Raw genomic sequence first — 15,255 nt, 5'->3', positions numbered from 1 at the left:
TTTTGCTGGGAATATTCTGTTTGGTAAGGAATTGACAGATATTCTGGAATCAGAAGCAGAATCCAAGATAGTCAGGTTTCCTGCCACATATAACCCCAGGCCTAAGGGTCCGGTTTTTCGGCCATTTCGGTCACAAGGAAAAGCAAAAGGAAAAAGTGAACGTAAGCAGCCCCAGTACAATAAGTTTGGTAAGGCAAAGAAGCATTGGGCCACCAGAGGGCCAGCTTCCAAACCAGAAGATAATCCATCAGCCTGATGGTGCGGGCCTCCGCCTGGGGGACCCCAGGGTAGGGGGCCGACTTCATTTTGCACGCATATGGCAGCAGTCTACAACAGATGCCTGGGTGCAAGAAGCGGTATCTCTGGGTTATGTTTTCCCTTTCAAGAAGCTGCTTCTGCACCAGCCCACCTCGGGTAGAGGCGAAGGCCAGAACCCTGCAAGAAGCAGTTCAGAAATTGCTTCAGTCAGGAGTAATTATTCCAGTACCCCCTGCACAAAGGGGACAGGGTTTTACTCCAACCTGTTTTTGGTTCAGAAGCCAAATGGGTCGTTTCGGCCCATTCTCAATCTTAAAATGCTAAACAAATACATTTGTGTATCGCGTTTCCACATGGAGACGTTACGCTCCATAGTTTTGGCCATGGAACCAGAGGATTATATGGTATCCCTGGATATACAGGATGCTTACCTACATGTTCCTATAGCACTGTCTCATCAGTGTTATCTCAGGTTCGCCATCCTCCAGCAGCATTTTCAGTTTCAGGCTTTACCCTTTGGGTTAGCCAAAGCCCCCAGAGTATTTACCAAAATTATGGTGGTTATGGCAGCTTATCTCCGCAAGCAGGGGATAAGAATTTTACCATACCTCGATGACCTTTTAATCCTGGCACAATACCAGGAATTGCTCCTGGGCCATCTCCAACAGACAATAGCTTGTATACAGGAGCATGGATGGCTCATAAATTGGGCAAGTCATCTCTGATTCCGTCACAATGGATAATTCACTTGGGGGCTGTATTAGATTCAAGTCTGCAGAGAATATTTTTTACCTTGGAACAAGATATCCAAGGTGCAGTTAAGGACTCAGGAGTTGTTACACAGTCAAACAATATCAATTCATGCAGCAATGCAACTGATGGGTTTGATGGTGTCAACATTCAACATGGTGGAGTATGCACAATTCCACTGAAGACCTCTGCAGCGTCCGAGTCTGGCCAGATGGAATGGAATACATCATACAATAAAGAAACAGACCATAGTACTTTAAGAAAAGGTAAAAGGGTCATTAGCCTGGTGGCTGCAGATATCCCATCTAGACAAGGGGAGACCCTTTTTGATATCAGATTGGGAGATCCTGACAACGGATGCCAGTCTTCAGGGCTGGGGAGCGGTGTCTGGAAAATTATGGTTCCACGGACAGTGGACCGCAGAAGAAAGTTGCCTGCCAATAAACCTGTTGGAACTCCGAGCCATATACATGGCACTGATTCAGGCAAAGGACATTCTGCAAGGAAAACCAGTCCAGATCCGCTCAGGCAATGCAACTGCAGTAGCGTACCTCAACCATCAGGGAGGAACTCGCAACCAAAAAGCAATGAAGGAGGTAAGTCACATACTAAAGTGGGCAGAACTCCATCTTCCAGCATTGTCCGCAGTGTTCGTTCCGGGAGTCCTAAACTGGGAGCGGACTTTCTCAGTCGACACACCATTCGAGCAACCGAATGGGCTCTACACCCGGAAGTATTTCAGACTCTGGTAGACAAGTGGGGTTTGCCAGAGAGAGATCTCATGGCGTCCCGTCTGAACAACAAAGTGCCAGCATACGGGTCAAGAACAAAGGATCCTGGATAGGGCTTGGCTTAGCTGCACATGGAGTAGGAAGCAATATCCTGTAGCTCCCAGCCAATATTCTGATTTCATCCTATTTTCCTGGTGGTCTAGTGGCTTGGCTTACACGGTGGATGCACTGTGCCTTCCTGCATACCCTGTACTTGGTCTCATGCTGACTGTGATCCGGGTGCCTTACTTACCAGCTCTGGTGTTTCGGGAGGCCCTCTGGCTATTTATCCTTCGTGGACGGCGGCAGCTCCGGTCTGTGTGACTCCGGCCACGCCCTCTCCGTGGTGCCCATCTGCTGCTTCAGAGCATCTCCCACTGGTTCCGGTCTCCGGCTCTAAACCTCCGCCGGGCGGGGTGGCGTGTGAGGAGTCCGCCGGACTATTTTCTTCCTGCAACGTCCTGACGCGGCCATCTTGAGTGGACCACGTTGTGCCGCCTGCGCTGGTCTCTGCTCTGTGGATGTCTGCTGTCACATGCCCTGTTGCTCTGCGGCTTCAGCCTCCACACCAGCTCCTGCTCCTCGGTTCTCCTTCTCTGGATTGTGAAAGTCCTGGGCACGAGGGATAGGGGATTGACCTACGGTTAGTTCTTTCTACTGCATCTTGCTGCCTCCATTTTGGATACAATTCATCTGTGCATCAGGAGCTGGCCCCTACCTCAGCCATGTTTAACCCTGTTAATTCCTTTGGTTTCTCGATCTCCTCCATCCTAAAAGCTGTTGCGGAATCCGAGAAAAGGGTTCTTACTATGTTTGGAGAAGAGACTGTTGTGGTGACTGTTTCCCCTGTGGGGCCCACCTTTGTTGCTACCCCCGGAGCCCTTGGATGAGCCTGTATCTGCTATGCCTGCTGCTTCTCCACAACCGGTGGTTAGCGCTGGTGGTTTCTTTGAACAACACATCCTAGCTGTATTGGAGAAGTTGCAGATTAATCTTGCGTATATTCACCGTTACTTGCAGTTGGTGATGGCGCATGAGATGTCTGCATTGGTGACTGTATGGACTACCATTGTAATTCCATCACAGGTTCCACAGTGTGATTTTCTAGATACTGGGGGAGACTTGTATGATGTCACTTCAGTCTGTTGTGGTGTTAAGAAGAAGGATGGTTCTCTATTCTACAATTTCCATGAAACTGTGGCCTATCCTCCTGGCTACTTGGAGACTGCTACACAAGATGGTTGACGGCTTCGTCTATTTACTGGTTGCGGATCGTGATCCGTTGGGCTACTTGGTTCCGGAGTGGTCTTCTCCACCGGACTGATTTTGTTTATTTTCCGGTCTGTGTGTCGCTTGATTGGTGGCCGGGACCCTTAGTTACTCTCTGAATTATTGTGCACTCTTATGTTTTTTTCTTTTTTTTTTCTTTTGCATGTCTTCCCGTTGGTGCAATTTATTATTTTATTGATTCAAGCTATGTTGCGTCTAAATGTCTCTTATTCGAGGGTTTATATATCCGGATCTATTGTACTGTCTGTCGGGTGCTACTTATTTTTATATTTTATGGTCATTTCTCATTTCTCTATAGTTGCATATACCTCTTTTTTTGAAGGAGACCTACTCTATATAGACCTCAGCCATTTTTCTAGTTGCCCCAGTCATTTCCATTTCATTTATCCTTTTTTTGGGTATGGGGCGGGGGGGATTTAGATGTTCGATAGGACACATAGCTTAGTGTGGGGTGAGGGGTTCTGGGGGGTCCAGGTATACCTAGGTTGGGGTTAGGTTATACAGGGTGGGGGGTTTTGGGTGGGATTCTGTTTTTGTTTTAGTTTCGTTATATATTGGATGTTTTTTATTTTTATCTCAGCTATATGGCAGATGTCTTAGGGTATTATTTTTTACTTTTATGCTACATTGAGATGCGATTATTCTTTCTTCTGCTCTGCAATGTTGATATTATTTTTTGCACTTTTTTTATGCCTCATGTACTGGTCTTTTTCACTCTATCCTTGTTACATGAACTCGCGTGGCGCCTGTGGGCTCTTATTGTTTTAATGTGGGGCATTTGTTATGTCCTGTTTATTTAGCCTGTATTGTGATTTTTTTCCTTATTGATATTGCCTGGCCGTACATATTGCAAACTGTACCTTATCTGCCATTCTCGTCTGTTTTACTTTTTTCGGGGGTGTATACTCTATAAAATGTTCAATAAAAAGTACACAATTTAAAAAAGAACAAAAGATCCTGGAGCGATCTTTGTAGACGCACTGTCAGTGCGATGGGACTTTCATCTTGCGTTTCTGTTTCCTCCAATCTCCCTGTTACCCAGGGTGATGAGGAAAATAAAGCAAGCAAATGGTGCCGTGATACTAATAGCTCCGACTTGGCCCAGAAGGCATTGGTATACAGATCTGCAGAGGATGACGATGGATGCTCCAATTCTGCTCCTTCAGCGTCCAGAGCTACTGACTCAAGGTCCTTGTTATCACAGGCATCTGGATCGGCTGTCTTTGACGGCGTGGCTCTTCAAACCTCTATCCTAAAGTCAAGAGGATTCTCACAATAAGTAATTCAAACAATGCTCAGAACAAGGAAACCCTCCTCAGCTCACATTTATCACCGAATATGGCAAGCCTATAGTCAATGGTGTAATGAAAGAAATATGGACCCAAAATCTTTCCAAGTTTCCATGGTCTTAGATTTCCTTCAAGCAGGAATGGATAAGGGTTTGAAGGTGGCTTCCTTGAGAGTACAAGTATCAGTATTAACTGTATGGTTCCAAATGAAAATTGCCACTTTACAGGATGTGCGTACTTTTTTCCAGGGATGCTGCGCATTCAACCGCCCTTTGTTCCTCCTGCAGTGCCTTGGGATTTAAGTCTGGTTCTCAAAGCCCTTCAGGGTGCTCAGTTTGAACCACTTAATAAAGTGGATCTTAAATGGTTGACAGCTAAAGTTCTCTTTCTACGGACTATGACATCAGCTAGAAGAGTATCAGATTTAGGGGCACTGTCATGTAAATCTCCTTTTCTGATTTTTTTTATCCAGATAAAGCAGTTCTCAGAACTAGGTCTGGTTATCTTCCTAAGGTGGTGTCTAAATTCCACCTTAATGAAGAAATTGTAGTCCCGGCTTGTCGGGAATCGGGATTTTCTGTGGGAGATGCGTCGCTGGACGTAGTCTGGGCATTAAGAATCTACGTGGATCGTACCAGTGCCATCAGAAAGACAGAGTCTCTCTTCATTCTCTACGGATTTCGCAAGAGGGGATGGCCTGCTACTAAGCAGACGCTAGCAAGATGGCTTCGAATGACGATTTCAGAAGCTTATTCTCAAGCTGATCTCCCTGTCTCGGCTAATGTCTCTGCGCACTCTACACGTAAGGTAGGTCCTTCATAGGCAGCACAACATGGTGCTTCAGCAGAACAGATATGTAGGGCAGCCACATGGTCTTCCATTAACACATTCATCAGACATTATGCCTTGGATACTTTTGCCTCTCATGACGCTGAATTTGGGTGAAAGGTTCTCCTGTCCAATCAGGAGCGTCCCCACCACTGAAAATTGCTTTAGGAAATCCCATTGTTATCATGTGGATAACCTGTGGACCCAGCCGGAGAAATATACGTTATGGTAAGAACTTACCGTTGATAACGGTATTTCTCCTATGTCCACAGGTTCCACAGGGATCCCACCCTGGCACACCTGATTTGAGGATCTTTATACTCGCTAACCTCTTACCTCTTGTATGGAAGGGTGTGCATGTGTGTTCTTCTCGCCTGAATAGGGTTCTACATAATGCTCCTGCCTAAGTGCTTTGGAATACAACTGATTTGCCCGAGCCAGTGGGTGGGATTATATGGACGAGCCCGGTGCATCCTGGGAGGACTGAAAGCTTGTGATCATTTGGTGCCAATACGCTGTCGCTCCATCATATCCCAATGTTATCCTGTGGAACCTGTGGACATGGGAGAAATACCGTTATCAACGGTAAGTTCTTACCATAACGTATATTTCCTATAAGGTAACGGCGACATTCAAATGTGAGAGCAAGCACCGACTGTGTGTTCAGCTGCTGCGGAACCTCCTCAGTGGTGGTCCGGGCAATAAGCTAGTTCGCTGAGCTCAGAGATTCATTTCACCTGCTGGGAAATGTGCCGTTTGTTTCCTGTTGAATACATAAGTCAGTGGCTGGAACCACCAGGTGCCCCTGGACGCTGGTCTGACCTGTCTCCTTCCTTCCCCGTATAGTTCCTGCTGTATTGTGAGGGCACGCGTTTCACCGAAACAAAGCATAAAATCAGTATGGAAGTTGCAGATAAAAAAGGGCTGGCTCGTCTGAAGCATCACCTCCTGCCCCGGACCCGAGGATTCACTACTGCCGTCCAGTGTCTGCGGGGGACAGGTAACCAACTGCTCCGTCCATTCTTCCATCTGTATCTGCTGCTTATTCCATCTTCTCTTCCATCTCATCCCCCGGCTCTCACATCCTGGCATTACATTTTGTATATTAATCCGACCCCTTAATTTTCCTGTTCCCATAATGGCTCATCCGGCCCTTCATTGTGACTATTCCCATAATGGGGTGTCCGGCCCTTCATTGTGACTATTCCCATAATGGGTTGTCCGGCCCTTCATTGTGACTATTCCCATAATGGGGTGTCCGGCTCTTCATTGTGACTATTCCCATAATGGCTCATCCGGCCCTTCATTGTGACTGTTCCCATAATGGTTTGTCCGGCCCTTCATTGTGACTATTCCCATAATGGGGTGTCTAGCCCTTCATTGTGACTATTCCCACAATGGCTCATCCAGCCTTACGCTGTCATTGTTCCCATAATGGGTCGTCTGGCCCCTTGTTTCCGGCCCTGCAGTCAACCTGGTGCTGTGATGTCTAGGCCTGAGCTTTCCCTGGGACTAATGGGTTATACATCCCCACAATCTCCCTGGGAATTTAATGGGTTATTTGGTTCCATAAAGAATTTATCCAGCCCTGGCTCTGTAATGGGTTGAGCCCTGAGCTCTTCCTGGTGGGGTGTCTGGCCCCGCAGTCTTCCTGGGGTTGTGGTGGGTTGTCTGGCCCCGCAGTCTTCCTGGTGTTGTGGTGGGGTGTCTGGCCCCGCAGTCTTCCTGGGGTTGTGGTGGGTTGTCTGGCCCCGCAGTCTTCCTGGGGTTGTGGTGGGGTGTCTGGCCCCGCAGTCTTCCTGGGGTTGTGGTGGGTTGTCTGGCCCCGCAGTCTTCCTGGGGTTGTGGTGGGGTGTCTGGCCCCGCAGTCTTCCTGGGGTTGTGGTGGGGTGTCTGGCCCCGCAGTCTTCCTGGGGTTGTGGTGGGGTGTCTGGCCCCGAGTCTTCCTGGGGTTGTGGTGGGGTGTCTGGTCCCGCAGTCTTCCTGGGGTTGTGGTGGGGTGTCTGGTCCCGCAGTCTTCCTGGGGTTGTGGTGGGGTGTCTGGCCCGAGTCTTCCTGGGGTTGTGGTGGGGTGTCTGGCCCCGCAGTCTTCCTGGGGTTGTGGTGGGGTGTCTGGCCCCGTAGTCTTCCTGGGGTTGTGGTGGGGTGTCTGGCCCCGCAGTCTTCCTGGGGTTGTGGTGGGGTGTCTGGCCCCATAGTCTTCCTGGGGTTGTGGTGGGGTGTCTGGCCCCGCAGTCTTCCTGGGGTTGTGGTGGGGTGTCTGGCCCCGCAGTCTTCCTGGGGTTGTGGTGGGGTGTCTGGCCCCGCAGTCTTCCTGGGGTTGTGGTGGGGTGTCTGGCCCCGCAGTCTTCCTGGGGTTGTGGTGGGGTGTATGGTCCCGCAGTCTTCCTGGGGTTGTGGTGGGGTGTCTGGCCCCGCAGTCTTCCTGGGGTTGTGGTGGGGTGTCTGGCCCCGCAGTCTTCCTGGGGTTGTGGTGGGGTGTCTGGCCCCGCAGTCTTCCTGGGGTTGTGGTGGGGTGTCTGGCCCCGCAGTCTTCCTGGGGTTGTGGTGGGGTGTCTGGCCCCGAGTCTTCCTGGGGTTGTGGTGGGGTGTCTGGCCCCGCAGTCTTCCTGGGGTTGTGGTGGGGTGTCTGGCCCCGCAGTCTTCCTGGGGTTGTGGTGGGGTGTCTGGCCCCGAGTCTTCCTGGGGTTGTGGTGGGGTGTCCGGCCCCTTGCTCTCCCTGGGATCGGGGGGGGGGGGGTGGTGTCTGGCTCCTCGCTCTACCTGGGATCGGGGTGGGGTGTCTGGCCCCGCAGTCTTCCTGGGGCTGTGGGGGGGTGTCTGGCCCCTCGCTCTGGCCGGGATCGGGGTGGGGTGTTTGGCCCCTCGCTCTGGCCGGGATCTCGGGGTGGGGTGTCTGGCCCCTCGCTCTGGCCGGGATCTCGGGGTGGGGTGTCTGGCCCCTCGCTCTGGCCGGGATCTCGGGGTGGGGTGTCTGGCCCCTCGCTCTGCCCGGGATCTCGGGGTGGGATGTCTGGTGTATTTTGGCCATGGTGCACACGTTAAGGTACTGAACGTCCCGGCACATTGTAATGTCTTCCTCACACCCACACACACGGAAGCCTATTCGGACAGCTATTCTCACACATGGCATTGCTCTTCCCCGTGTCTTGCAGTTGCTGCGGTCTATGATGTAACGTTGAATTTCCGTGGAAACAAGAACCCATCCTTGCTGGGAATTCTGTACGGGAAGAGATATGAAGCAGATATGTGTGTTAGGTGAGATGTAAGGTAGATACAGAACCTACAGACTCTGCGAGGGTGGGATAAACATCTACAGCCGGTCACACAATGCCCCCTTCCTGACCATAATTGTGTGTTCTGTGTTTCCTCACTTAGGCTCTGCCACGTACACAGTATCTTCCACATGTAATCTCAGGGTCTGCCACGTACACAGTATCTTCCACATGTAATCTCAGGGTCTGCCACGTACACAGTATCTTCCACATGTAGTCTCAGGGTCTGCCACGTACACAGTATCTCCATCTCCCACATGTAATCTCCATGTTTCCTCACTTAGGGTCTGCCACGTACACAGTATCTCCCACATGTAATCTCAGGGTGTGCCACGTACACAGTATCTCCCACATGTAATCTCAATGTCTGCCACGTACACAGTATCTTCCACATGTAGTCTCAGGGTCTGCCACGTACACAGTATCTTCCACATGTAGTCTCAGGGTCTGCCACGTACACAGTATCTTCCACATGTAATCTCAGGGTCTGCCACGTACACAGTATCTTCCACATGTAATCTCAATGTCTGCCACGTACACAGTATCTTCCACATGTAATCTCAGGGTCTGCCACGTACACAGTATCTTCCACATGTAATCTCAGGGTCTGCCACGTACACAGTATCTTCCACATGTAATCTCAGGGTCTGCCACGTACACAGTATCTTCCACATGTAATCTCAGGGTCTGCCACGTACACAGTATCTTCCACATGTAGTCTCAGGGTCTGCCACGTACACAGTATCTCCATCTCCCACATGTAATCTCCATGTTTCCTCACTTAGGGTCTGCCACGTACACAGTATCTCCCACATGTAATCTCAATGTCTGCCACGTACACAGTATCTTCCACATGTAGTCTCAGGGTCTGCCACGTACACAGTATCTTCCACATGTAATCTCAGGGTCTGCCACGTACACAGTATCTTCCACATGTAATCTCAATGTCTGCCACGTACACAGTATCTTCCACATGTAGTCTCAGGGTCTGCCACGTACACAGTATCTTCCACATGTAATCTCAGGGTCTGCCACGTACACAGTATCTCCATCTCCCACATGTAATCTCCGTGTTTCCTCACTCAGGGTCTGCCACGTACACAGAATCTCCATCTCCCACATGTAATCTCCGTGTTTCCTCACTTAGGCTCTGCCACGTACACAGTATCTTCCACATGTAATCTCAGGGTCTGCCACGTACACAGTATCTTCCACATGTAGTCTCAGGGTCTGCCACGTACACAGTATCTCCATCTCCCACATGTAATCTCCATGTTTCCTCACTTAGGGTCTGCCACGTACACAGTATCTCCCACATGTAATCTCAGGGTGTGCCACGTACACAGTATCTCCCACATGTAATCTCAATGTCTGCCACGTACACAGTATCTTCCACATGTAGTCTCAGGGTCTGCCACGTACACAGTATCTTCCACATGTAATCTCAGGGTCTGCCACGTACACAGTATCTTCCACATGTAATCTCAATGTCTGCCACGTACACAGTATCTTCCACATGTAGTCTCAGGGTCTGCCACGTACACAGTATCTTCCACATGTAATCTCAGGGTCTGCCACGTACACAGTATCTTCCACATGTAATCTCAATGTCTGCCACGTACACAGTATCTTCCACATGTAATCTCAGGGTCTGCCACGTACACAGTATCTTCCACATGTAATCTCAGGGTCTGCCACGTACACAGTATCTTCCACATGTAATCTCAGGGTCTGCCACGTACACAGTATCTTCCACATGTAATCTCAGGGTCTGCCACGTACACAGTATCTTCCACATGTAGTCTCAGGGTCTGCCACGTACACAGTATCTCCATCTCCCACATGTAATCTCCATGTTTCCTCACTTAGGGTCTGCCACGTACACAGTATCTCCCACATGTAATCTCAATGTCTGCCACGTACACAGTATCTTCCACATGTAGTCTCAGGGTCTGCCACGTACACAGTATCTTCCACATGTAATCTCAGGGTCTGCCACGTACACAGTATCTTCCACATGTAATCTCAATGTCTGCCACGTACACAGTATCTTCCACATGTAGTCTCAGGGTCTGCCACGTACACAGTATCTTCCACATGTAATCTCAGGGTCTGCCACGTACACAGTATCTTCCACATGTAATCTCAATGTCTGCCACGTACACAGTATCTTCCACATGTAATCTCAGGGTCTGCCACGCACACAGTATCTTCCACATGTAATCTCAGGGTCTGCCACGTACACAGTATCTTCCACATGTAATCTCAGGGTCTGCCACGTACACAGTATCTTCCACATGTAATCTCAGGGTCTGCCACGTACACAGTATCTTCCACATGTAATCTCAGGGTCTGCCACGTACACAGTATCTTCCACATGTAATCTCAGGGTCTGCCACGTACACAGTATCTTCCACATGTAGTCTCAGGGTCTGCCACGTACACAGTATCTCCATCTCCCACATGTAATCTCCATGTTTCCTCACTTAGGGTCTGCCACGTACACAGTATCTCCCACATGTAATCTCAATGTCTGCCACGTACACAGTATCTTCCACATGTAGTCTCAGGGTCTGCCACGTACACAGTATCTTCCACATGTAATCTCAGGGTCTGCCACGTACACAGTATCTTCCACATGTAATCTCAATGTCTGCCACGTACACAGTATCTTCCACATGTAGTCTCAGGGTCTGCCACGTACACAGTATCTTCCACATGTAATCTCAGGGTCTGCCACGTACACAGTATCTCCATCTCCCACATGTAATCTCCGTGTTTCCTCACTCAGGGTCTGCCACGTACACAGAATCTCCATCTCCCACATGTAATCTCCGTGTTTCCTCACTTAGGCTCTGCCACGTACACAGTATCTTCCACATGTAATCTCAGGGTCTGCCACGTACACAGTATCTTCCACATGTAGTCTCAGGGTCTGCCACGTACACAGTATCTCCATCTCCCACATGTAATCTCCATGTTTCCTCACTTAGGGTCTGCCACGTACACAGTATCTCCCACATGTAATCTCAGGGTGTGCCACGTACACAGTATCTCCCACATGTAATCTCAATGTCTGCCACGTACACAGTATCTTCCACATGTAGTCTCAGGGTCTGCCACGTACACAGTATCTTCCACATGTAATCTCAGGGTCTGCCACGTACACAGTATCTTCCACATGTAATCTCAATGTCTGCCACGTACACAGTATCTTCCACATGTAGTCTCAGGGTCTGCCACGTACACAGTATCTTCCACATGTAATCTCAGGGTCTGCGACGTACACAGTATCTTCCACATGTAATCTCAATGTCTGCCACGTACACAGTATCTTCCACATGTAATCTCAGGGTCTGCCACGTACACAGTATCTTCCACATGTAATCTCAGGGTCTGCCACGTACACAGTATCTTCCACATGTAATCTCAGGGTCTGCCACGTACACAGTATCTTCCACATGTAATCTCAGGGTCTGCCACGTACACAGTATCTTCCACATGTAGTCTCAGGGTCTGCCACGTACACAGTATCTCCATCTCCCACACGTAATCTCCATGTTTCCTCACTTAGGGTCTGCCACGTACACAGTATCTCCCACATGTAATCTCAATGTCTGCCACGTACACAGTATCTTCCACATGTAGTCTCAGGGTCTGCCACGTACACAGTATCTTCCACATGTAATCTCAGGGTCTGCCACGTACACAGTATCTTCCACATGTAATCTCAATGTCTGCCACGTACACAGTATCTTCCACATGTAGTCTCAGGGTCTGCCACGTACACAGTATCTTCCACATGTAAGCTCAGGGTCTGCCACGTACACAGTATCTTCCACATGTAATCTCAATGTCTGCCACGTACACAGTATCTTCCACATGTAATCTCAGGGTCTGCCACGTACACAGTATCTTCCACATGTAATCTCAATGTCTGCCACGTACACAGTATCTTCCACATGTAATCTCAGGGTCTGCCACGTACACAGTATCTTCCACATGTAATCTCAGGGTCTGCCACGTACACAGTATCTTCCACATGTAATCTCAGGGTCTGCCACGTACACAGTATCTTCCACATGTAATCTCAGGGTCTGCCACGTACACAGTATCTTCCACATGTAATCTCAGGGTCTGCCACGTACACAGTATCTTCCACATGTAGTCTCAGGGTCTGCCACGTACACAGTATCTCCCACATGTAATCTCAATGTCTGCCACGTACACAGTATCTTCCACATGTAGTCTCAGGGTCTGCCACGTACACAGTATCTTCCACATGTAATCTCAGGGTCTGCCACGTACACAGTATCTTCCACATGTAATCTCAATGTCTGCCACGTACACAGTATCTTCCACATGTAGTCTCAGGGTCTGCCACGTACACAGTATCTTCCACATGTAATCTCAGGGTCTGCCACGTACACAGTATCTCCATCTCCCACATGTAATCTCCGTGTTTCCTCACTCAGGGTCTGCCACGTACACAGAATCTCCATCTCCCACATGTAATCTCCGTGTTTCCTCACTTAGGCTCTGCCACGTACACAGTATCTTCCACATGTAATCTCAGGGTCTGCCACGTACACAGTATCTTCCACATGTAGTCTCAGGGTCTGCCACGTACACAGTATCACCATCTCCCACATGTAATCTCCATGTTTCCTCACTTAGGGTCTGCCACGTACACAGTATCTCCCACATGTAATCTCAGGGTGTGCCACGTACACAGTATCTCCCACATGTAATCTCAATGTCTGCCACGTACACAGTATCTTCCACATGTAGTCTCAGGGTCTGCCACGTACACAGTATCTTCCACATGTAATCTCAGGGTCTGCCACGTACACAGTATCTTCCACATGTAATCTCAATGTCTGCCACGTACACAGTATCTTCCACATGTAGTCTCAGGGTCTGCCACGTACACAGTATCTTCCACATGTAATCTCAGGGTCTGCCACGTACACAGTATCTTCCACATGTAATCTCAATGTCTGCCACGTACACAGTATCTTCCACATGTAATCTCAGGGTCTGCCACGCACACAGTATCTTCCACATGTAATCTCAGGGTCTGCCACGTACACAGTATCTTCCACATGTAATCTCAGGGTCTGCCACGTACACAGTATCTTCCACATGTAATCTCAGGGTCTGCCACGTACACAGTATCTTCCACATGTAATCTCAGGGTCTGCCACGTACACAGTATCTTCCACATGTAGTCTCAGGGTCTGCCACGTACACAGTATCTCCATCTCCCACATGTAATCTCCATGTTTCCTCACTTAGGGTCTGCCACGTACACAGTATCTCCCACATGTAATCTCAATGTCTGCCACGTACACAGTATCTTCCACATGTAGTCTCAGGGTCTGCCACGTACACAGTATCTTCCACATGTAATCTCAGGGTCTGCCACGTACACAGTATCTTCCACATGTAATCTCAATGTCTGCCACGTACACAGTATCTTCCACATGTAGTCTCAGGGTCTGCCACGTACACAGTATCTTCCACATGTAATCTCAGGGTCTGCCACGTACACAGTATCTTCCACATGTAATCTCAATGTCTGCCACGTACACAGTATCTTCCACATGTAATCTCAGGGTCTGCCACGCACACAGTATCTTCCACATGTAATCTCAGGGTCTGCCATGCACACAGTATCTTCCACATGTAATCTCAGGGTCTGCCACGTACACAGTATCTTCCACATGTAATCTCAGGGTCTGCCACGTACACAGTATCTTCCACATGTAATCTCAGGGTCTGCCACGTACACAGTATCTTCCACATGTAATCTCAGGGTCTGCCACGTACACAGTATCTTCCACATGTAGTCTCAGGGTCTGCCACGTACACAGTATCTCCCACATGTAATCTCAATGTCTGCCACGTACACAGTATCTTCCACATGTAGTCTCAGGGTCTGCCACGTACACAGTATCTTCCACATGTAATCTCAGGGTCTGCCACGTACACAGTATCTTCCACATGTAATCTCAATGTCTGCCACGTACACAGTATCTTCCACATGTAGTCTCAGGGTCTGCCACGTACACAGTATCTTCCACATGTAATCTCAGGGTCTGCCACGTACACAGTATCTCCATCTCCCACATGTAATCTCCGTGTTTCCTCACTCAGGGTCTGCCACGTACACAGAATCTCCATCTCCCACATGTAATCTCCGTGTTTCCTCACTTAGGCTCTGCCACGTACACAGTATCTTCCACATGTAATCTCAGGGTCTGCCACGTACACAGTATCTTCCACATGTAGTCTCAGGGTCTGCCACGTACACAGTATCTCCATCTCCCACATGTAATCTCCATGTTTCCTCACTTAGGGTCTGCCACGTACACAGTATCTCCCACATGTAATCTCAGGGTGTGCCACGTACACAGTATCTCCCACATGTAATCTCAATGTCTGCCACGTACACAGTATCTTCCACATGTAGTCTCAGGGTCTGCCACGTACACAGTATCTTCCACATGTAATCTCAGGGTCTGCCACGTACACAGTATCTTCCACATGTAATCTCAATGTCTGCCACGTACACAGTATCTTCCACATGTAGTCTCAGGGTCTGCCACGTACACAGTATCTTCCACATGTAATCTCAGGGTCTGCGACGTACACAGTATCTTCCACATGTAATCTCAATGTCTGCCACGTACACAGTATCTTCCACATGTAATCTCAGGGTCTGCCACGTACACAGTATCTTCCACATGTAATCTCAGGGTCTGCCACGTACACAGTATCTTCCACATGTAA

At 49.1% G+C, this 15,255-nt stretch overlaps 1 protein-coding gene across 3 annotated transcripts in view; it reads left to right on the top strand.

The window, feature by feature from the left end:
• The window catches only part of AGPAT3 (1-acylglycerol-3-phosphate O-acyltransferase 3), a 262,014-nt gene that overhangs the window by 182,059 nt on the left and 64,700 nt on the right, over positions 1-15,255 (top strand). For all 3 annotated transcript variants that reach the window (XM_063956906.1, XM_063956905.1, XM_063956907.1), the window contains 2 exons: positions 6,032-6,185; positions 8,341-8,443. In XM_063956906.1, coding sequence (XP_063812976.1) covers positions 6,032-6,185; positions 8,341-8,443 — 257 coding nt within the window. The remainder of the gene's footprint in view (positions 1-6,031; positions 6,186-8,340; positions 8,444-15,255) is intronic.

The sequence above is a fragment of the Pseudophryne corroboree genome, chromosome 2 (genome assembly GCF_028390025.1).
Source record: "Pseudophryne corroboree isolate aPseCor3 chromosome 2, aPseCor3.hap2, whole genome shotgun sequence".
In the NCBI taxonomy this organism is placed as follows: Eukaryota; Metazoa; Chordata; class Amphibia; order Anura; family Myobatrachidae; genus Pseudophryne; species Pseudophryne corroboree.
This window is presented reverse-complemented; position numbering and strand designations above follow the sequence as displayed.